This window comes from Protopterus annectens, chromosome 16.part0 (assembly GCF_019279795.1).
Source record: "Protopterus annectens isolate FY-2018-M chromosome 16.part0, PAN1.0, whole genome shotgun sequence".
NCBI lineage: Eukaryota > Metazoa > Chordata > Ceratodontiformes > Protopteridae > Protopterus > Protopterus annectens.
The window spans coordinates 383,402,225-383,428,326 of NC_056750.1; the positions used below are offsets into that span (position 1 = coordinate 383,402,225).

The 26,102-nt window shown below is 37.2% G+C and overlaps 1 protein-coding gene across 1 annotated transcript in view; it reads left to right on the forward strand.

Annotated features, from left to right (window-relative positions):
* The window catches only part of C5 (complement C5), a 1,726,304-nt gene that overhangs the window by 830,102 nt on the left and 870,100 nt on the right, over positions 1–26,102 (forward strand). The window contains exon 23 of the mRNA XM_044057986.1: positions 25,641–25,730. Within this exon, the coding sequence (XP_043913921.1) occupies positions 25,641–25,730 (90 nt within the window). The remainder of the gene's footprint in view (positions 1–25,640; positions 25,731–26,102) is intronic.

Consider the following 26,102-nt stretch of genomic DNA (forward strand, 5'->3'; position numbering starts at 1 on the left):
GTCTCAGAATTTTAAAGGTTTATAAACACTTAATATGGGCATGCCCTCGATAAAGCCTGCCCATAGTTTATTTGCCCAGGAGGGCCTAAGTTGGGTGGTAGGACTTTTACCATAAGGAACTGCCCCTTCCATGTATTCTATTTCACTAATACTCTAAGCATCAAAAGAGTCCATTCAATTATATTAAAGGTTAAAAAACAATAAAAAATTTAAACAACACCGTCAACATGTAAGGAAATACACAGTAAGTATATTAAAACATTAGTCATAAACATATGTTTTTGAATTCCCTAAAGTTCAAGATTTATGGCATTTTATTTTGCAGCAGAATGAATTTATTATATTAGCCCAAAATATCTACGACTAATGTAATATATGGTTATTATCAGGGTCTTTGTCAGACAGATATTGAATATAAAGATAAGTTATGTATTGCTGTCATTTATCATAGTTGGAAAGCAAGAACAAAAGTATTGTTTTTAACAAATTATGGGATGTAAAACATATTCTGAAGTGTATTAAATTGTGGTTATGGTATAAGGGATAATGAGCTTGAAAAAGTAGAACAAAATGAACAGAATAAGTAAGATTTGTTTATACTGTTTTCTTTTGATGAAGATATTATTGGCTGTATTATAACTTGAGAAAGCCCAGTACCACTGGGTGAAAGCGCTTGTTTGTATTCTGTTGGTTCTGTATTAAAGAAGATTTTCGCATACAACGACATTTGTGGATTCCACTTTTTATCTTTTGGGATTACTGGATTTTGAAAGCCAAAATCTTCACCAAAATCTCCACCACTTTAGTTTGGTATGATTTGTTCTTCAATTTGTGGTGTCCTGGAAGTGTTTGTTTGCCTTAAGCTCTTGGTTTCTTTTTCTTGTTTTTGTCGGAGTTCTTTTTTGTTACTTACTGTATTATAAGTTTGCTTTGCAGGGTACATTGATTGAGTTTTTCTAGTGTAATTTGTAATATTTTAATAAATTACCCCTGATTTTTTCAATAGGGGCCATGGTATCTTTTACATCCACCAAAGCTACCACCAATTCCCCACTAAGTCATTAAACAGAGCCCATTGCCGCTTAGCCCTGAAACAGCCTGATTGGCTTAAATTACCCAAACAACTCATTTACACCTAACTACTCAACAGTCCAGAAATTAATATACAAACCAGAACAAAGCAAAGCCCTACTAGACTTGTTGCACACATACACCCTGCTAGTCCATTTTGATTTGAAAACAAAATGCTCTTTTCTACGTACAAACCACACCTGTCAACAGGGAAATCTATTCCATCTATGTAGCCCACTCCTGGAACTCTGTCCCCTTATCCCTTAAACATGCTAGCAACCTTTCCATTTCAAGAGCAATTAAAAAAAATCTATAGACCTGGAACTGTGCCTGCACAACCCTCAAAACAGATGTATGACCAAGTACTCACTATAACTATACCTTTCCCACTCTAAATTCACTAACATATTCATATCTTAGTGGGCAGTAATGGCACAACATCAAAAGAAGTTCTCACTTTAATGATAATATACTACTAATGCATGCTGTTCTACATTTTCAGCCAGATCTTACGATTATTTACTTTCCGTTCTTGTGTCTTTCCATAACATTCTCATCATTGTAATAATAATCAACTCTCTCTCTGTGTCCTTAATTTTTTGTCCTGCTAATTACCCTCCTTATTTCACTCTATTCCTCTGTCTACTTTGGCAGACTACTCTTTTGTAATTGTTCACCTCCATACTTTATTAGAAATATATCCAATATTTTGAATAACTATGTATTAGTTTACTTGACATACGCTATCCATGTCTGGAGTGTGTCTGTCTACTTGCAGTACATATAGTATTCTTGATTGCAATTTATCCTAGTAAAATTTCTGTAAAAGTGTTTCAATTTGTGTTATTATCTGTTGTGGGGATTTTCTCCCCTTGTATATTACTTATCAACTACTCTAAAATGTTTTTGTGGAGCCTTTCTCCCCAAGTTATTGTAAAATATTGAATCTGTTGTGAGGCTTTTCTCCCCTTGTATATAATTACTCAACTACTGTTTAAATGTTTTTGAAGATGGGAAGGAGTTTTTCTCCCTGAGCCTCCACCAAAAATGGGCCATTGACCCATTTGGACTTTCACAGTTACCAAATGTCAGATAAATAAATAAATAAATAAAAATGATCACAAATAGAAGAAAAAGTGAGAAGGAGTAGTTTTTACATATAATGAAAACAGTATTACTTTATGAAAACTGGAAACACGTTTAGTAAAGTGAAATAAAAATCACCAATGCTAGGAATTAAAACATTAAAGTCTCATTTGAGCTGGAGGATTTTTAGTGGTGATTATGTTTACAAAAACTGCCATTGAAAGCTGAAGTGAAGTACAATGAAAGCTGAATAGAAATCGTCCAATAAGAGATCCAATCTCATTCAACTCAGATTTAACAAATCCCTGTAGATACGAATCTCTGTTCTGTTTCAACTACACCCACACTCTCCTGTCTCTCATCTTCACTTTCACTGCCATCTTATCTACTTTCTCAACTCCCCCACACAGTTAATATAAACACCCATTTGTATACAAATAATTAACAATACATCTGCATGACCGGTTAGTTACATTAAATATAACCTGTACTATTCTCAACTACAGGAATTATTACTCAACCACTATGATCTTTTCAAACTATCTAAAATAGCACATGTACTGAATATAATATATAATAATATATAATAATTTAACATTTGTATATTGTATTCTACGATACTACAGGAGCAATTGCTATGTGATCCAGTTGTATCTTATAAAACAACACTCTGTTTGTGTATTGCCTGAATTTGCCAGCTCTACGTATAGTATACTATACCTGTAACTGTATCATGCTTTTTACATGCCCAGGATGAGTTTGAGATGTGTTCTTTTTTGGGTTAGTGCTTTACCCTGTTTGTTACATTCAATAACAAACAACATCTGGAATACTTAAACTAAAATAAGGGAATATTCAGGTTAAAAAAAAACATTATATATAAATATATATATATATATATATATATATATATATATATATATATATATGTATATATATTTTAAGTTTAGATATAGTTTTGGAAAGATTTATTTTTTAAAGAAAACTGCTGTCTGCAGACCGAAAGGCTGACATTAAACATACTATATGTATATTATGATGGGAAAACAACATCTGAAATGGAAATTCTGAGCTAAAATGATTACATGTTTATAGTATTTATGAAATAGCAGACATGCTGATATATTGCATAATAAGAAGAGGGATAATTATGATGTGTTGAAGAAAATAGAATTATGATGTGTAAGAAATAGTAAGAGGCTAAACGATGTTTTCATAAATGTGTGAAGTAAGTTTTCAGTAACATTACTTTAAATGCAATGTACATACTGCTTTTCCTTTTATTATAAATTTACTTTGGTTTGAATTGTTTTTCATAAATGTTAGGTCCCCTTAGTCTTTTCTTGTGACATTCTATGCTGAAAAGGATGGTAAAGGATAGGTTAAAAAATGTAAATGAGCCAGAGTCTACAAATACACTAAATATCCAGAGGATATGATTGAAACTGTCTTGGGGAAAATGACTTGGTTTCTCACAGATGTGGCAGTTGGACATCTTAGGAGAAATGACTTGGTTTTTCACAGATGTAACAGTTTGACACTGTCCTAATCTCAAGTGGAAGTACCAGAATCACATTACTATGAGGTTCTGTGGTAGAGAGAGATAAGCAACAATTCAGAGGTTTCCAAGAAGACCAAGATGTGCAGGAATGATAGCATGATGCAGTGGCGGCTGATGACGTCAAATCAAAGGGGGGCTGCAGGAGATAGCCGAATGGGTGTGGTCAATGGGAAGGGGTGCGGACAACTAGAAAGGGGAGGAGCTATGCTCAAAACTACAAAAACTAAACATTAATTAAATATGCTACCCTGGGTGCCAAACCCTCATTATGAGAGTCCAATCAAGACAAATGAAGTGTAAAAGAATAAAAAATATTTCAATGCATTGGCTGCTTGACAGCTTACTTAATATCTAGATGGAAACAAAAAGGTTGCGAGGCATGAAAAAATAAATTACTTTTTAAATACATTACTGGAATGCCAGTTAAAATCAAGTATAAGAAAAACATGCAGAACTCAGCTCAAACCGCTTCTCCTTGCACTGAATTATAATTTATATTCAGCTTTATTAAATTACCAAGTAACATGCTGAAAGTAGCAATCTCTGTGATACCCCCACTTGTAAAAATGTTTATCCAAAAAAGGCCTGCTGCCTGACAACTATCTACTTGTTTCATGGGGAAAACACGGTCAAAGTGAAAATGAAAAGCAAACAAGCTCAAGATACATTGCTTAAAGGCTTACTGTACAGGTTATGGACCACACATGAATGGCATTCTGTTTAGTTTACGGGTAAAGCCCTCAGAGATCACTGGAAGTCTCCAACAAGTGTAATGAGCTTCTTAAAATAATGTAATCCTGTCCTTTATTACAAATACTGTCATATGCATTTCAATACCCAATGCTTATACATTATCTAGTTAAGTATTCTCTGCATGGCAACAACAGAAAGGCTTCAGTGTTGGCAATTCTTTAACAGTATGCTTATTAAAGCTTACTTGCATGTTATGATCTCAGATAAGCTTACCTGATGGTCATTAAAGCATTGCTACGTAAAACACAGAGCAACAGGCACTTTCTGAGTAATAAGCATAAATCAACTGTACAAAAATATGACAGAAACCAGACCATTCTGCAAAATCAAGAACAGATGAAAAGCCACTGTGGTACTTGTGTCTACCTTGGATGGGGGGATACCCTGCACATTTACACTGCATGGGGGGATACCCTGCACATTTACACTGCACAACTGCTCCTTGCCTTGCCTGGACACATCCAGAGTCACTACATGGGGGAGTGGGGTGCAACAGGTATGTCACAATTTGAAATGTCTCTGGCTGACTGATGGCCCCAACACATTTGTCATACCTCACCATCAGAGCAAAGCCATACATAGAAGTGGAACAAAGGCCCAAAAATAAGGACAATTTTTTAAATATTGCTCTTATAAACTTAGAAAGATAATAGAATAGTAGGTCTTGTATTAGTATGAATTTTCTGAAGGATATGAAATCTGAAACTCAAATGTCTGTCATTTTCTAACTTCAGTCTTTAATGATTTACCACTAATTTGCCAAAAAAACAATTTTATGAAAAATGGACCAAAAATGTGATGCAAAAATATAAAATAGCCACACAATACAGCTGGGAACCTGTCAAAGAAGGGACATTTTATAATAATAGTACTGCTAACTTGAGCAGCTGACAAAATAAAATAATCTACTTGCATTTCTGAAATAAAAGTAATCTATAACTCTGATTATTACAGTTATTTCTAAATTGTAAACCCTCCATGTTTTCTTCCAAAATTGCTATTTTGTGGAGGGATTATTAGGGGAAGAGCAACATTTTGAGCCAAATTCGGGGACAGTTGAGAGGTTTGGCTATGCCTAATTCTATAAAGCAATTTATTTGTATGTACCTCTCAACCTGTTAATGCAATAAATCTGGACAAGGCCAAATATATTGGGGAACATAAACAGTACTAAAAGTTGCTCTTGTATAAACTGAGACAGTTGATAGAACAGGTCTTACTTCAGCATGCATTTTTCTGAAGGTTATGAAGTCTGAAACTCAGTGTCATTAGTGACTTAATTACTAAATGATTTTCCAGAAAACCACAAATATTATGAGGAACAAACCAAAAATAAGAAGCAAAAATCTATTCATTCTGTGAAAATCTGGACAGTTGGGAGGTATAGTTCAGCTGGGGCTGTCTTTGAGTTTGCCGCCCTTCCCCCTCACAAAATCATGGTCGAATGGAGCCCTCCCCCCTGCAGCCATTCCAATGATCCATTACTTGGCTATATCACTCCATTTACCATAAGCACTAATGTGCATACTGCTTTACTTCTATGATGATCTGGATTTCATTTGAAAGTTTTATTTTGCATTTTACAGCATAAACACTAAGATATCTGCTAAACAAAGCAACACAGTCTCACAATGAAAACAGGCTTAGCATTAAAAACTTCTCTGCCCTTGAAACGCACATTCAATGAAACAGCATTGAAACCCACATTCAAAGAAAATACATTTTGCCAGTGGCAGATAAAGATTAACTTTGGGCTATTTTCAAATCATAGGCCCCTTGCACATGAAACATACATGTGCTCTTTGATACACCTTCCTGATTCTACTAAATTATATTCCTTGTACAATACAGTACAGTTGTTAGACAGCATTTTAAATTTATTGTTTTGAACATTTTTCCAGTAAACAATGAAACAAAATGCATGCACCAATGACAAAACTACCCAATTCAGAACATTTCCATCATAAAAGTCTACTCAACCTTCTACAGTCCACCAGTATCAGTAAATATACACAATCTCTGAAGTAGTAAAAGTCATCTAAATAATTCCACATTAAAGAAATCTGTAACAATGAAGAGGTTGCTGCTAGCAAACAACTTTATATGTCACTGTTTATTCATCTACAAATAAAGTGCCTGTTGCCCTTGAGGAATAAATTGCCTATGTTGCATGCATTAAAAAATAAATAAAAATAAGCTAGTAATATTGCAATAGGGACCGTATGGCAAACTGATAACAGGTTCATAGTTACTACTCTAGGTATCTTTGCCAAAAGGACTGCAGCATCCACCCACTTTACAACACAGTACAGTATCAGCAATGCCTCTACTGTGGGAGTAGAACACACAGCCTTCTACATCAAAAGCAAGTACACTACCTGTTGTGCTATTAATGCAAGCAGACTCAGAATAAGCAGCACTAAAGTTTTGTTCCCTTACAGCTCTCAGCTCCTTGTAAAATCTACTCGACACGCAGTTGTATCTTTGAACTTTGCAGCACAAGAAATCTGGAAAAAGCCGAAATTTATTTGGGGGGGGAGACAACCAGGGACACATTTTAAACATTGCTTGTATAATGTTGGAAAGTTGCTAGAATAAAATGCTGTGTTACCACCATACATTTCACTGCCACGTCTTTAACCCAGGGGACCCTGTGCAAAACAGTCAGAGAGACATACCACTATACCAAATCAGCTGTTTTGTAAAAGAGAGGAACATAAACTTAAATGGCTACCATTTAGTGAATTCAGTTCTCAGCATAGCTGTCAACCTCTTGGCACAAAACACCTGAACAAAGCCAATAATGGGGGGGGGATACAGCCCCCAAACATTCAGTGAATTCTCACTATAGCTCTCAACCTCTTAGCAAAAAACATGTGGACAAAGCCAGTAATGGGGAGGGAATATAGCCCCCAAACATTCAATGAATACAGTTCTCACCATAGATAACTCTCAACCTTAGCACAAATACCTGGACAAAGCCAATAATGGGGAAATACAGTCCCAAAAATAGGGACAAATTTCAAATATCCATGTTATAAACTTAGACAACTGCTAGAACAATTTTGTGTTACCATGTACTTTCTGAAGAATATGAAGTCTGAAATTCAAATCCCTATTTTTTAAACTTTTAACTAGGAAACTAGTCTGACTTGGAACAAAAGACAATTTTCAGCAGAGTAGAGAGAAATGCCAATCACATCTTTGCAAGTAAAGAGAACATGCAGACACCACACAGAAGGCACCCCAGCCAAGAATCAAATCAGATAACCTGTAGCTGTTAGGCAACAATGCTACCAGTGCACCACTACACTACAGACTTTGCAAGGAAAAATGTAGATACAGAAACCACAGATTTTATGAGGAACAGAACAAATATGAGGCAAAAATCTGCAAGTTTTTTAGAAATGGTGGTGGATAGGGAATTCAGGTCCTTGCCACCTGCATCCAAGGTACAGGGTTCAAGCCTGAGTCTCTATCCACCACCGTTTGCTCTCTCTAGCCACCGGTATATAGTAACAGGGGCATGTTACACACACACACACACACACACACACACACACATATACACACACACACACACACACACACACACACACACACACACACACACACACACACACACACACACACACACACACACACACACACACGCGCACACGCGCACACACACACACACACACCTAAACTCCTCCAGCCAGCAAAACGACCTAAACTCCTCCAGTCAGCAAAACGACCTAAACTCCTCCAAGCAGCAAAATGACCTGAAGCAACACACACACTTACTTACCTGATGTATGTCTGACCAAGCAGCAAAACCACCTGAGCAATCCAGCGACCTGAAGCAGCAAAATCCACCCGTGACACGGAGCAATCCAGCCAGTGACCAAAACCTGCTACACCTACCTCCTGAATGAGCCTGCGCAAAGAAAGTCCCACCAGAGCAGCTCACCTCTCTCAGTCCTGATTGGATCTGCCTGCAGCCGAAGCAGTCCAGACCTCCTCTTCTGTGCGGTCGTCCCCGCACTGATTCCTGGGTGCATTTGCAGCAATGATTGCTGGGTACCTGTGTTTCTCTAGCCGGACTTCAGTCTAGACTCGTGTTTTTTTTTTTTTTCTGTTTGTTTTTTAGTTTTACAGATTTTTCTTTTTTATTCTAGGTGGGAGGGCTTCCAATACCACGAGCCGCCCCTGGCATGATGCGATGTGGGATGTGACAGTGCAGAGTGCTTAGAAAAAGTGTAAGGGAGTGAAGAAGTAAGAGCAGAAGCCAAAGATAAGTAAAGTGATGAAAGAAAACATTTTTATGCCAAAGGATTAAAACCAGGAGAAGAGCAATAGTGATTCCCATTAACCAGTCATATCTGTAAGGCCATGGAGAGAATCATCATGGACCTTCCCAACAAAGACATAGGTGAACTGACCCAATTTGGCTTCATTAAGAGTTCATCATGCTTAATAAACCTGGTGGACTTCTTTGAGAATGTCACCAAAGCCCTGGATGAAGGCAAAACAGTACATACAGCCTGTCTTGACTTAGCCAAGGCTTTTGATACAATCCCCAACTCAGGCACCTTTGAGAAACTCACCCATCTGAAAATTAACTCATATGTCACTAGATGGGTTGCCAACTGGCACACTGACAGAATGCATACAGTCAAAGTTGGGGATTCTACCTCTACCAGAAGATCACTTACCAGTGGTGTACCATAAGGATCTGTGCTGGGCCCTCTACTGTTTGGAATCTATTTCTCAGATGTCCAGGTGAAAATAAATGGCCTGTACAATTACTGAGTCCCCCAACAATGTTGACATACTACAAAAAGGGCTTAACAGACAAATGATAGGTACCAAAGCCGCAGTCTTAAACTAAATGCAAAAAAAAATGCGTTATCATCCCATTTGACAAAGGGGAATTCCATGAAAATTACAATATTAACAGTACCCCCCCCCCCTTACATAAAATCCTGTGGTGAGAGATTTGGAACACAGGTTGATAGCAACCATAAGTGGTAAGGAAGGCATTCTATGTTGCATATCTCATAAGTAAGGGTATCACATTCACAGCTAAGGATGCTATAACTCCCCTTTACTCATCCCTCATCAGACCACTAATAGAGTACAATGCTCTCTTCTGTATGTACCTCACCAGACACCTGCAGCAGCTAGAGGGACTACAGAGGTTTCTCACCAAGAGAGTTCAGGGCCTTCAACACATGACTTACATGGACAGACTGAAGGCCCTGTACTCTGTATCTTACAGGCTACTAACAAGCAACTTGGGCCTGGCCTACAGAGCAGTCTTGGTCCCTGCTGTAATGGAAATGCTGCATATCTCCAAGTCAGTTGGGACAAGATTCACTTGCTCTAGGGATCTTAACCTAGCCTGCGACATTAACAGAACATGCTGAAGAGACAGATATGTCTACCAAAGACTGCCACTCCTCTGGAGAAAACTCCCAATTTACTCAAAACAGAGCTCCTCAATGAGCCTATTTAAACGCAACTTAGACAACTAGATGGGAGACTGTAAATTTACCCCTGTGGGTGTCACCTACATCCCTCTTGGATAAGGGCAGTCGCTGCTGATCATAGACTCACACTGCAAATATAGCCCATACAAGTTGGCCAATATGGGAACAATGGTATAACACAGCTAGGCTTATAAAGGCCCTACGGCCAATAGCCTAGTAACCTCCTATGAACTTATAAGGAAACCCATTGGAAATTTAGCATGAAGGCAATTTATAGACAGTATAAAGACAAAAATAAGAATTGAAACAGCAACTAACTTGCTAAGGGAAGGCAAATAATGCATATTATACCATGCGATGTTCGCAAAAGCCGATAAACGTGCACGCTGATTGGCTAATCCAACCAGCGTGCACATAGTAAATCGTACAACAAATAACGGAAGAAGTCCGGTCGCTAAAATATCATGCTGCGGTGACAGCAAATAAACATAACCAAATGTAATACCAAAAACACCTAACAATTACACCTAATCACACAAAACTAACCAATTCCCTTATTACAGTCCTCAGTCGCTCACCTCGAACACTAATAAAATAAAATGTCATGCAGTTGCAAATACACCACACACACACTACATAACCACCACTTAAAATACAATAAAAGCAAGCATTCTGATAAAACCATTCACTCAGCTATATTCCCTACAATAGCTATACACAAACAACTCCAAAAATGTACACACTAAAAGTAAACACAGTACACATCCCTCGCAAAGTCAAAAACACACACCGTACCTAACTTCCACATCAGCATACACCTTCTAAAAGCGCATACAACACCACCATCTAGTGACCAATTAGTAAAACTACATATTTAAAAAAATTAATACAAATTAAAACTACACCACATTTCTAACATACCTGTAAGTACTAAAACATAACTACACGTTATAAAGTTCTACACTGCTTAAACTATATTATACCAAGCACCACCTAGCCCTTTTGATTACATCCCTTCAAAAACCTGCACGAGCCCTGTTAAACAGAAACACTACAAACTCAGACAGAAAAAACCACCCAAACAAGAGACACCATAGATAGAAAATAATAAAAAAAAATGGAAGTAAACTTTGAACTAATAAGTGACAGTGAAATAGAAGAAATATTTAAGAACATACCACAAACCACAATGAAACCATCAACAAGCAAGGAAATTCTCCAACCAGAAGAACAGGAATTACTACAGCATAACACAGCCCTTATAGAAGACAACAGTGTGACAAGCCATACTCTTCAGAAAGGTAAAAAAACATTAAAAGCCTATTCCACTCAGAAACGTAAAAGACATGCAGAAAAAACTCTTAAACAAATAGAAACACTAGAATTAGAAAAAGAAGAATTAAGTACAAGAAAACAAACACAGTGGGCTATAAACATATTTCAAAATTGGAAAAAACAAAAAAACTACAACACAGACTTCCACACTATTACACCAGAAAAGTTAAACACAATACTTGGAGAATTCTATGCTACAGTACGAAACACAAAAGGAGAAGAATATGTAACAAGTGCATTTGTATCCTTACGTGCTGGACTAAACAGATATATAAACAACCCACCATTAAATAGAAAGATTAACATCATAACAGATATATCTCTAACAAATGCAAATAACGTATTTAAGTCAGTAATTAAAAATTACAGAAGACAAGGAAAAGATACAGCAGAACACCACCAGCCACTCACAATGCAAGAAATAACACAACTGAGAAACAGCCAAACACTTTCCCCAAACACAGCAGACGGACTAGTAAGAAAAGTATGGTTTGATATACAGTTACACTTTGCACGACGTGAGAATGAAGGAGTACGATACCTCACAGAAGACAGTTTTACAATAAACAAAGATACAGATGGCACAGAATATGTAACAAAAAATTTCAACGAACATACAAAAAAACCACAAAGAACATTATGATGTTACAAAACATTTGCTAAGAAGATTCATGTTCGAAAACTGCACAGACCCTTTATGTCCTGTAAAAAGTTTAAAAAAATACTTACAAAAAAGACCACCTAATACAAGACAACTGTTCCTCCACCCAAAAAAATATCCACAACATGTACTTGACAAAATGGATACATGGTACACAACACAACCAATGGGAAAAAACTATCTTGCAAACATGTTACCACAAATCTGTAAACAAGCAAACCTATCAGAGATACACAAACCACTCCTAAAGAGCAACAACAGTAACATTACTGTCACAATCGGGGATGGAAGCACGACAAATAATGACTGTGACAGGACATAAAAGTGAAAAATCACTAAGATCGTATTATCAACCTTCAGTAGATGAATTTAAAACATGGGGAAAAATAATATCTGGAACACAAGAAACACCAAAAAATCCAATACATGAAGACACTATCAATAACACAACAGACAACGGACCAAGAAAAAAAAAATGAAAGTCCATAACACAGAAAATCCATACCTGGAAAATGAATCAGAAAAACCACAAGACAAACAACAGATTATAAACTATGGAATAATAAACATCTACAACATAGAAACCCAACAAAATAACTAATTAAACTCTAAATTTATACTAAAACCATATATATAAATAAATATATATATATATATATATTGATAGATAGATAGATAGGATGCAATATATAAACATAAAATGAACTATAAACACAATTTCTCATTACAAATACTACACTAAGAAGAACTCAAGCCAACATATGAACATAGACAGCCATCAAGACAGAACCAATACAGAAATATAAAAGAAACTACAACAAGAAGACATACCAAAAGCTTTAAAACTATGAAGACATACCAAAAGCTTTACAACTATATCTACTAATATAATTATTTCCTAACATTTCCTGAAAAATTAAAAAATAACATGTATTTAAATTAAAACATAAATAAACAATAAACACAAACTGAAAGTGTGGACTATTTTATCTCACAAAAAGTGGAAGAATACAAAGAAAAGCAAACAAAAACCTAAATAACAACAATACAAAGATAATACAAAACAAACTAACACCATAGTATAATAGCAATAACGCACTTCTGGGTGTGGGTAATGCTGGATTTACCCACGGTTGTCTTTGTTTGGTCCCTTGAAGAATATTTTTGTATATGCTAATTACGTTAGGCTGTAGTTTGGTTGTTCACAGGTTCATAGGTAGGTACTAGGCTATTGGCCCTAGGGCCTATATAAGCCTAGCCAAAAAGGTACCCTGGCTTTCGCCACCCAAGAAAATGATTTTCCTGTGTCTCTGTCGAGTAGAGCCACAGAGGTGATCCCCGGGGTGAATTTCATATTTCCCATCCAATCATCAAGACTTTTCTTGAAGAGTGCTAATGAGGAGCTTTGTTTGATATAGATAGGTAGTTTGTTCCAGAGTATGGGAAGTCTCTAGGACAGGAATCTATCCCTACAGCATGTTCTGTTTATTGTAGTGACAAGGTTTAATTCCCTAGAGTGTGTAGCTCGTAGGGATTGGGATTTCTTTAAGTGGAGCATGTCCAACAGCTCTGGGTTTGACATAGGTTTGTGTGTTAGGCAGAGATTGCCTCTGAGTAGGTGATAGGCGACAGAGTAAAGTTGGAGTTTTTTGAGACGGTCTGCATAAGGCATCTGTCTGAGGCCGTTAATCCTCTTTGTGAGGTATTTCTGTGGCCTTTTCAGTTGTTGTAGATGTCTTGTGAGGTAGATACCAAAAGGGGCGTTGTACTCTATAATGGGTCTAATGAGTGATGAGTAGAGGGGAACAATTATTACCTCTTTTTCCCTGGATGAAAAACCTTTTGTGATGAGGTGTGCCACGTAAAAGGATTTCCTGGCTACTGTGGTGATGTGATTATCAAAGGAGAGACTACTATCCACCTGTGTCTTAATGTCTCATCACTCTTTCGGTGTTAAGTAGACTACCACCTATGTGGTAGCTCATGGGTACAGAGTTTTTACCAAAGGGGATGACAGTGCACTTTTTGGCGTTGAGCTTGAGGCCATGGCTTTGACACCAGGAATCTGTGTCCGTGATGCCCTTTTATAGGATGTCCAGATTGTAAGGAGTTTCGATTATGGCTCCTAGTTTGCAGTCATCTGCGAACTTCATTAGCCAAAGACCTTCTGTGTTAGCCTTTACTTCAGAAAAGTAGATACCAAACAAGAGAGGACCCAGAACTGAACCCTGTGGTACTGCACTTGTCACTGGTCTGAAGTCGGATTTGGAGTCTGCTACTTTCACAGTTCAAAGGATTAGGGTATTATGCCAGTACTACTGACTGCATATTACACTGAGAAGATTCTATTTGCACAATTATGGGGAAGCAGGAAGAAGAGGGATATGTAAAGTATTATATCTAAAATGTTAAAAATGAAAAGTTTGAAGAGAAGCAAGGAAACTGTATTATAAGAGTGGTTTGCATGTAGAAGTAGAGTTTGCGATAGGACCTGAAAGTACTAAAATGATGAGAAGTGAAAATTTAGAAGTGTTTCTTTTTTTTTTTTTTTTTATAATGGTAAGGTGAAAGTGGGGAGAGGAGTACTTAAAAATTAGACAACTGTCCTGGTCTCACAAAAAGCAAAATACTATTGTACAAGGTTCATTTATTTGAATTTGTTAACTGTGGCAGACCATTGATCAATTTTGACCAAATCCATTCTTAGCCTGGGATATACAAATCAAAAAGAGTTTTAATAAATAATGTAAAAAAGCAATGATACAATCACATAATGTAATATGCAAACACAAAAAGTCATATTCTATACATGAACTGTAGCAAAAAGCTAATCAGTCAGTTAATGTTCGTTTGTGTGTGTGTGTGTGTGTGTGTGTGTGTGTGCTTGCGTGCATAGGGGATTATACTGCTCATGCATACAGTGGTGAATGGAACTTAAAGACAAGACTGGAATAGAATAAAGAATGTTAATAAGGAAGAAAGCATATAGAAACAAAGGAAAGGAATATTACAAGATGTCTTACAGAAAACTGTAGCAGCCATTTATATTCGTTCAGGGGACAACATCCCCTTACTGGAAAGCATTTTCTCCTACCTCTCTCAAAACATACATAATGAAATCATCCTCCTTGGTGATGTAAATATAAATTGGTTATCCCTTTGCTCACCAAACTCTAGCTTATCTATTAACTTGCATGGCTTTGCACAACTTATCTCTACACCCACCCATGCTAACAAAGCTCACAACTCTGGCTATCTTATTGACTGGATGTTAGTCTCTGACCCACTTAAATATCATAACCCTGTAACCATACCTTACTCCCTAAGTGATCAGTCCCCAGTAAAAGTCCTCAGACTCACCCAACATTCCTCCAGGCCTCATAGATGCATTACAAGTCGCAAGCTATCAAACTTTCACACAGAAACGTTTTATAACCTTATCTCCAAAATTAACTGTTTTTTTTCCTGAGCCCAATCCCTCTAGATGAGGAAGTACAGTCATTTAACTCAGCTTTCCTAAATATTCTTAACTCACTAGCTCCTATCCACACAGTATGTATAAAATCTAATATATCCCCTTGATTAACTAAAGTCACCTGCAACTTGATGAAATCCAGGGACAGAATGTGGAAAACATGGGTAAAAACCAAGCTACCCATACACCTACAAAAATACAAAGAACTTAGAAACCTGACAAAAAAACTTAGCAATAAAGGCAAAAAAGAATTCTATTATAACCCACCTACTGCTCAAAAATCAAATCCTTTGAAATTTTTGGCATGCAATTAATCAAATTCTGCATCCTGACAACCCCTAATCTCCTAACCCTTACCCAACAAACACACCATAAGAAACTGCAGCTATTTTCAATTCTCACTTCATTGAATCCATTAAGATGTTACCTTCTGCCTCCTCAACTACCTACAATGTAATTTCTGCCAACCCTTCTCCTTCTCTAAACTCCACTACAACTTTTTTCCCTAAAACCCACACTCACCAGCTATATTAAATCTCTAATCTACAAACTAAAACCTTGCTCTTTATCTGCAGACTATATTCCTCTCTACTTCCTTCAAGTAGAAGCAAACTCTCTGGCTACTCCTGTATCTAGTCCGATAAACTGTTCCATCTCATCTCTGAATCTAAAGTCCCCACTATCTGGAAAGAATTCTACACTCTACCTATACATAAAGGAGGTAATTCCACAGAAATCTCCAATTTCAGACCTATTGCTATCCTCTCACCCCTCTCAAAAATCTTAGAAAAATGCATACACAAGCAAGTCATGCAACACTTACTGTAAGAAAACCTACACTCCCCCACACAACACGGCTTTCGCCCAAAACACAGTACCACTACTGCCCTTCTATCCTTCCTCAAACACCATTTCTGTAGCCAGAGATAACAACAAGCTTGTCTCATGCTTATTCCTAGATATTTCTAAGGCTTTTGACACAGTTTCCCACTCTCTCCTTCTGAATAAATTGACTGACCTCAGTTTCTCTACCACTACTGTTGCCTGGTTTTCTAGTTACCTCTCTGATCAACAACAATCAGTAAAATGGCTCTCTGCCCCCCGTCCTGTTAAAACAGGTGTTCCCCAAGGTTCTATTCTTGGTCCATTACTTTTCAATATCTTCACTAACCTATTGTACACTTCTTGCCCTCAGTCATTTCTCATCCAATATGCTGATGGCTCTACATTTATCTCTATTGCAGAAATTCCTGCTGACCTTATCTCACTTACTCAGTCTTCCTTTAACTCTGTTGAAACCAGGCTCTCCAATAACCAGCTTATACCGAATCCAAAAAAAAAAAAAAAAACCTCTTAATTTTTCTTCCCAAAAACCTAAACAAGTTTAAATCCACTTTCTCTTAACAGCACACTTATCATTGTAGAACCCCCCATGAAACTTCTAGGTATCATAACTGATGACCAACTAAAATTTGAACTACATGTAAACAATTGCATTAGGAAAACCCACCAAAAACTCAGCCTCTTATACAGAAATAAGAAATTCCTCACCAACAAAGCAAAAATATCCCTCTCCCCTGCTCATCTATTACCAAGTCTATTGTTCAGCTCCCAAATCCTTACCAACCTCAACTCGTCACTCTTGAGATAGAATCAACCTATAACAAAATGGCCAGATTTGCAACTAACCAAAATTATGAATCTCATCACTGTCTCTCACTAAAAAATCAAAACTGGCTAGAATCTCCCCATCAGCTTCTCCTCTCCCAGCTTCTGATTGTCCATTCCATAGTATATCCATCATCATACTGTCCCAACCTATCTCCCCTAATCTCCTTCTACACTCCATCTAGGACTCTCAGAAGCTCAGGCCAAGACCTACTATGAATTCATAAACCTAACAACAAAATTGGCTGCAACTGTACAGCTACAATCCTGCCATATCTTGGAACAAACTCCCACTGGAAATTAGGACTCTCAACAAAGTTAGAAAATTTAAATCAGCCACAAGAGAATACCTGAAAAGAGAATGATCCTGCCTATGTACTCACCCACCATAATTTCTCTTCCTATACTAGGGAAGTGCACTTGCCTGCCTCTATCCATTGTTTCATGTCTGTTTATCTGTTACCTCTATAGCCACCTTATCTATGTATTTACACATTCACATCCCGACCCCACCCCCTGCACAGAAAACCACAGTGAAAAACTTCTCTAAAGCAAATTTCACACTCCTCAAAACTGAGGTGGAATCCTTCAAAGCCCCCGGGCCTGTGGAAAATACGGCCCAGACCGCAGAATCCTTTATAAACGCATTCTATGAACACCTTCAGGAATGCATGGATCATGCGATCCCAAATAAAACCAAGACCCAATCCTCCAAAGGCAGACATCCTGTCTGGTGGACCCCAGCCATAAACAAACTATACAATAGAAGGAGGAAGCTACTAAATGATAGAGCAAAATCCCAAAAAGGGAAGGCATCACTGATCAGTATTAGCAAAAAACTATGGGCACTCATAAAATTGTCTAAGGCCAGCTTCATGAGACAAATTGCACAGGACACTAAGGATAATCACAAGGCTTTCTTTAGTTATGTTAGGAACCTGGGTGGTAATTCCCAGATATGCTCAGAATTAGTCCAAAATGACAAAAAATACACTGAACCCACAGACACTGCCAACATCCTAGCTGACAGGTTCAGAACAAACTTCTCCTCCTCCTCCCCACCAAAAGGGCAAATATCTATCCCAGCAGAGTGCTGCCCCCCTGACATCTCAGATGCTCAGGTAAGAGCTTCCCTCTCCAAAGCAAAAAACACAGCATCAATGGGACCAGACAGTGTCCCGGGCTGCGTCCTACATGAACTCCAAGAAGAGCTAAACCCAAACATAAAACTACTGTTCAATCTCAACCTTACTACAGGATATGTGCCCAAAGAGTGGCGTACAGCAACAGTGGTCCCTCTCCATAAAGGTGGTGCCTCAACGGATCCTGGAAACTATTGCCCCATAAGCCTGACTAGCTTGGTTTGCAAAGCTATGGAAAGGATCATCATGGACCTCATAAATAAAGATATTGGGGACCTACAGACACTGGATCCTACCCAGTTCGGCTTTGTTAAGGGCAGATCCTGCCTCTTAAACCTGGTTGATTTCTTTGAAACAGTCACCAAGGCCATTGACGAGGGGAAGGTGGTCCACACAGCCTACCTGGACCTCGCAAAAGCCTTCAATACAATACCCCACTCGGGCATTACAGATAAGCTCACTAGTTTAAATATAAACCCCTATGTCACTAGATGGATTGCAAACTGGCTCAAGGACAGAACCCACATGTTTAGAATTTCTGGAGCCATGTCAGACTCCAAACCAGTTACAAGTGGTGTCCCACAAGGCTCAGTCCTGGGACCTCTCTTGTTCGGTATATATTTTTCAGAGGTACAGGCCAACACGGAAGGACTGTGGCTGACCAAGTTCGCAGATGACTGCAAACTGGGTGCCATAATCGAGTCTCCAGCCGACACAAGCATCCTCCAAAAGGGCCTCATAGAAACAGACAACTGGTGCCACAGCCATGGTCTCAAGCTAAATGCCAAAAAGTGTATAGTCATCCCCTTTGGCAAAAACAAAGTGCCCACAAATTACCACACAGGTGGTAATCCATTAAGTACAGAAGAAGTAATTAGGGACCTGGGGACCCAAGTTGATAGCAATCTCTCATTTGACAACCACGTGGCCAAAGTGGTTAGAAAAACATTTTATATAGCCCACCTAATTATGAAGGGATTCACATCTAGATCAGGGGAGGTCATCGTGCCTCTTTACTCATCCCTCATCAGGCCCATAATTGAGTACAATGCCCCTTTTGGGATGTACCTTACCAGACACCTGCAGCAACTGGAAAGACCCCAAAAGTACCTCACCAAGAGGATCAAAGGGCTCAAACAGATGCCATATGCTGCCCGGTTAAAGAAACTCCAGCTCTACTCAGTGGCATACCGCCTGTTCAGAGGTGATCTGTGCCTGATGTATAAAGCCATGTCCAACCCGGAATTAATGGACATGCTGCACCTCAGAAAATCCAAATCCCATCGAGCTACGCGCTCGAGAGACTTGAACCTCAGCACTGAAATAAATAGGACATGCTGGAGGGACAGATTCATAAACCAGAGGCTCCCTTCACTCTGGAATAAAATCCCAGTCCAGGTTAGGCAGAGTCCCTCACTAACTCTCTTCAAGAGGAATCTTGATGAGTGGATGGAAGATCATAGGTTTACCCCAGGTATCACTTCTGTGTCACTGTTAGACAGAGGCACAGTATACTAACCTTGAAAAAGGGCATAGCAAAATAAATTTAAAATGGGTGGCGAAAGCCAAACACATTCTGGCTAGGCTTATAAATGCCCTAGGGCAGATAGCCTAGTATGAACCTATGAACCTATGACTTAATCTAACCATATAATTACTCTCACAGTACTTCTATTACCCCACTTACTGTATCGTCCTTAGCTAAGTTATTTCTAAACAGGGCATCCTTTAAACAAAACTTATGCCAATCACAACCCAAACTCTGTAATAATGTTTCTTGTTTGATCTTTTTTGACAGTTTAAATCTTAGAAGTCTGTATATATTATAAATGTTTTGCACTTTTATCACTCTCTATACCTGTATTATTAACATGTGGAGCTTTTCTCCGCGGGCCTCCACTGAAAAAGGCTATCATCTCAAATAGACTAACCTGGTCAACAAATATAAAATAAATAAATAAAAAAATCAGATATCAACATATGTAACTTATTTACTTTTAAGGAAACATTGTACACTATGTATATAATTCAAAGTCTACACTACAATCACCCTGAGTGTGCCATGCAAATTACATAAAATGTTTTCATAAAAACAATTAACTTGATATCAAAAGCATACAGATTTCAACACCCTTTGTTCTAACATATGCAATAGGTTTCTTTATCAGTTTTCCAAACCTAAAATATTTGCAAATCTTTAGTCTTATTAGAACTGCCACTTTTCTGATTACAAAAAAATCCCTTTCAATGACTTTACACTCAAGTGAAGGTTTAGTCACCTCTAGTTTAATATCAGCCACAGATGCAGACTCTGTATAAAAATTTGTTTTTGTGTTAATTCTTCTTATCTTGATTAATTGTGAACAAAGTACATCCTGTCAAGTGGGTGATGAAACCAGGATCTGGTGATTTTTGTAAAAGCATTCTATTCCTCCTGTAAGCATTTATATCTGGAGACTGTACAAGGAATGATCTACGAAATATTAAAGAACAAGATAGCCACAAGAATACACCCAATAAAATCTTTATTAGCGCTTTCGTCTCCAGTCAGAAAACTTCATCAGATAACAAATATTGCAGCCAACCCCACCCCATTTTTATACTTCCACAATTATAGGCAAAAATACATTAACAGAAATGAAAACAAACCACATTAACATTTTTTTTCCGTTTGCATACATTAGGCATTACATACCTTCTCATTCTTTGCAACTTTCACCAGTCCAACTTTGCATAAATTGCTAAATTCCAACCTTCCTTTAAACCTCACTCCTCCTCCTGAACATTATTTTGCATGTATTGTTCCCAGTTTCCATTTACTTCTATGTAATAGCTCCTTCTCTTTTCTAAAGACCCCTCTTCCAGTTCTTCTATCTCTTTTATAATATTCAGTACTTCAAATACAGCTGTTTTAGACTTTGATTTCCATTTTCTAGTAATTGCTTTTTTGCACCCATCTGAATTAAATTTAATAAGGCCTTACTATGTTGAGACAATTCAGATCTTGTGACCCAGCTCAAAAAATAATTTCCTTACGTACAGCTATTTGATCCCCCAATATTTCAGCCAGAGTACTCTGTAGGAATTTTTATTTGAAAATCTGCCAACTCATAACACTCCCAAAACATACATTTCTAGTTCACCTTTTTTTCTGCAATGACCGCCAACATTTGCTTTCTACCTGAGGAACAATTCTTTGAAGTCTACTTAGGGTATAAAATAGCTTTGCAAATGCTTCCAAGCAAATATCCTAAATTGTCTGGACATTGTTGCATACCTGTGAGCCACAGGTATGTCCTTCCATTGTTCTTTGTAAATTACTTTTCCAGTCTTTCTTCCTACTCTGTTCTAACATCCTGTGATTAATTCTTATAGTTATCATGTGATATTTTAAATGCCCTACTAATTATCCCTTTTTTACAGCCACTTCTGTTCTAAATTCAAGTAAAAACTCTACCAGAAAATGTGTTTCATTTAGGTTTCCCCTATCCTTTCTCTTCTCCTATATTCTGATATCAGTCCCTGGTAGGAAGGCAGTCTCTAGCCTGCAGTCCAAATGTCTTCTTGGCCTCATCCAATTCTATTACTTTTCCCTGCCTAGTTATTTGCTCCCAAATACCTTGGATACTTTCCCAGATTTCTCCAGTAAACTCCAACATCCTCTTGCCTGTTTTCTGTAACCCTAGACAGAGTCACCTCTGTTAGGAAAATGTCCTTTCTCCATTCTGTTTGCTTAGTTCTTGGACTACTTTGCAATTGCATTATGTCATAAAATGATTTAATAGCAATATTGCCAACTCAGTTATTTGGATTAAGGACAACAACAACAAATGCCTTCTATAGCAAAGAGACATGTCTAATATTAAAGTTTACAACTATAATAATACACTTTCATCATTGCACTGGCTTTTAATGGCATTTTCTATTCAATTGCAGGCATTAAACAACAAAGTATTGCAGCAAACAATATTTTTTATTGCTTGAGTGTGACATTGACTACATTGATTGTATTAATTTTATTAGGAATAGATTAACAACACTTACATAATTACTTAAAGTATAACATCATATATTTAAAACAACCCTGGAGACATTTAAACCTTTTCTGGCCAATAAAATCCAGTCGGTAAACCCAATTATTTTAACAGGCCCATCATGTCTTTGTTACTCTTTGTCCCTTTCATCCTCTAGCATTATTTCAAGTGGGCGATACACATCACATGTTACAGCAGGCTTCTCAGGCTCTCCAACATCCATTTCAGCCTGCCCTGGTGACTCTTACAACTTTACCAATGACATCTTCCTAGTTAGAAATATTTGCATGATACCTAGGGAAAATGCCTACATTTTCCAAACAGCTCCTTCAAGTAGCAATAAATATGATGTCCATCCATATATGTTTATCATATTTTCAGCCATGATAGCCTGAGACATTTGCATGGCAGATTATAGCATTTGTTTTCCCGTCAATGAGTCTTTATAACATCAGTAAAGTAGCTCCCTCTTGGCTGAGGTCATGACTATGTATTCCACTGCATCATTATTCTTACTTAGTGTAAACGAAACAGCTTGCCCACAGCTGTCTTCTGTTTGCTACAATAATTAATGAGCCATCTGCTAACATTACTTTAATTTGTTTCTTTTCAAACACATGATAGAATAACCATCCAAAAGGAAGGGAATAAATAAACTTTGCACTTTTTTTGCATTCTCATACCAAATACTCATTTGCTTACACACAGTGGACTTTTAACTATCACAGCCTCATTTGCTGATGATTTTTGTGTTACACAGTCTTTTGCGATGAGTGAACTAATGCACCTTGACTTAGATTTTTAGAACAGTTGCTGATCTGTTTACTGGCTGAGGAAGAGGGCTCTTTACAGATTGGAGTTTTTCTACTGTTTTGCAAAAAAACATGGTTGCTTGGACACAAAGAAGACATGTTTGGATCTGCAAAACTATATTACAGAGTTTGGATCTGCAGATCTGCAAAACTATATTACAGAGTTAAGAGATTAACCTATGCCAAGCCAAGGGTTCTGTTATGAATATAAAAAATATCTTAGGAATAAGGTACTATTGTGCTGACAATAAGGTCCAGCAGATTTACTTAGGCTATTTAATGGAGAAGAATGGACTGAAACATAAAATAAACAGTATCAATGAAGGTATAATATGCGAGTCAAAACACTTGCTGTGAGATGCAAGTTACAATATGTTAGTTTGATGGCCTTATTTTGTAAATAACAATGGTTGTACTGTGTCATTTTGACAGACTCAGTGTATATATGATATAGGTTGCAACCCTTTTCCTGTATCATATTTGTAGGGTTCATTGTCGTAGAGAGATTGGATCTGGATTTGTGTGTATGTGTGTGTGTGTGTGGGGGGGGGGTAGGAAATGCTAGTATCCCTAATAAGACAAGTAAGGGAACTGATATTCAGTGTTAAGAACAACTGTTCTGGAGTCCTGTGATTTCAAGAGAAAAAGGGTCTTATCTTGCTGAGACAACGGAGGGAGCAAGAAAATGTACACATGTTTTCAGGGGTATTACATAGCGTCTATGGGTCATTAGTAGTGAGATCTTTGAAATTAGTTATTGATTACACTCTACACAGTTTAGTAAACATTATGGAAAAGCTGTATCATCAAAAAGCACTTCTGTTGCAGGTTGCAGTCAAAGGATATATCCTCTTTAAGTTGCAGGAGTCGTATTAAACTTAACCATATAAGCTAGAGGATGTATGGGTGGTACTGGCCCTAATTTGAGAAGTGTAGTATGGTTTCTTCCCAAAAGATTAGCATTTTATTCCTAAAATAGTGCTTCAATCATAACATAATATTTTTACTGAAATATGAGCATGAGCTGGGATTTTATTGAACTGTTTCCTGTGGAGTTATCATACACTTGTATGAGTTACTGGCCTTGCATAACAATGCCTGCTGTTCTTGGATATTTAATATCAGTGAGCAGTGTGCTGTCTGTCCTTCTGGGCATAACAGTAAAATGATATATAATGGAAACACAGAACAAATCCAAATGCAAGGAAACATTTGGAAATGGATGAGAGTTGCCTGAAATAAAGACTGCAAATCTGCATGACAGAGGAATGAAATTTGTATGAAAGGCATGTCCTGAAATGATAGCTTTGTGCCTATGGCAATTTTCCCATTATTTTTACTTGAAAAAAATACTCGTGCAGAGAGATGCTTTCTACCGTCTTATCTGTTTTGTTTGTGCAGTAAAATGGGAGTGCAGATACTGCTAGATCATTCAAAACAGTCAGTGGACTCTGATAAAAGATTTACTTAAAGTTTCCATGTTTTAACTGACTGGTCTCTGAAAACAATACACATTAGCAAGTTATCTTGATTAGTGAAGAAAATAAACTTAGCTTCACAGTGGACTTAAGAATTAGAGTGCTCTGTTATATGAGAAGTATTAACTGATGCTGCCCAAGAATAACAACTATATAGTCCACTGTTAAAGCCTTATTCTTCTAAATACTATTACATATGTAACTTTTAAAGCTGGCTTTTATGACAGTTACCAGGGTTTAAACACTACTGGCGACCTTAGTCTTTCATTCTGTTATGAAGATATCACATCCAAGTTTGTCTAGGTAATTCTTATTAACTATAGCTGAGGTCCATTTATCTTGCATTGCTGTCCTTGAGGCTGGAATGAACTATTGAATATGGGTTATTGGCTAGTCTTGTAATAGTTTACAGATTGATTGCCTAGTTCTTATGAACCCAACTGATCACCTTCTTTCTTGTCTTAATTTTCTGTACTGTAATTCTTAATAAAACAGACTATTTTAAAACCAATTTTGTATCATATGCCTTATGAAATTAAATTTCCTTTGTAGTCCCCAGAAAACATAAATTCAACTATCATTAAAAGACCATTCCAACTTGGCTGTATCTAGTACACAGAACAAAGCCACTAAACTACCATGTTGCATATGTGTGACATACTTCATTATCAAATCCCATGATACATATCCTTAGACATGGTACTTCTATCATTGTTTCAGGGCATTAATCATTTTCTGTAAGATACTGGTTAGTACAAAATAATCCCCATGACAGTTTCACTGATAGAAGAGAATTTATTTTCCAGAAGATAACACCACCAACAGAATATAGTTCAATGTTATTAAACTGCAGTATCATGTGAGTGGAAATTTAAAATGGTGTATTACTTTTTATTTTTTTCCTGCTGTATGCTGATGAATCAGAATGCTGTATAACACACTATGAGTGATACATTATTGTTGGTGTAACATACATCTTGAACACGTTTAATGTCCGTACAGGTTTTCCCTAAGTGCCAAGTTATGTTTTTTTATAGTTATTAGAATGAAATCAAAGAGGTGGTTATAGATTATAATGTTTTTCTTTCAGGTGTGATTAAAAGAAGACAAGATGTTCGATATGAGGTACCTCAGAACCTTGTACCGAAAACTGATCTTGAACGGAGTGTGAGTGTAAGAGGTAAAAAAAATATTGAATTCCTCATAAATCTGTACATGTTTTTAAATTAAATACTGATGGGGCTGTTGTTTAATGCAATATCTGCCTTTTGGTTATCTCTGAAACAGAACCTATTCATGATCAGTTTATTGTGACCGTTAAGAGAAAGACTGCACGAGTAAATATCATTTGGAAATGGTAAATTCTGACAAAGCCACACCCAGAATGGAAATACTATTTATTTAAACTTTGTTACCAGTTATGTCCAGGCATTTGGCTAGAAAAGCTTATTTTCAGTGGAGTCCTATGGGCAACCTTCCAAACAAACAAAATACAGAATTATGCAAAGGTATTGATGCAAGCAATATTACCTACTAAGTAACAAATAAGTAT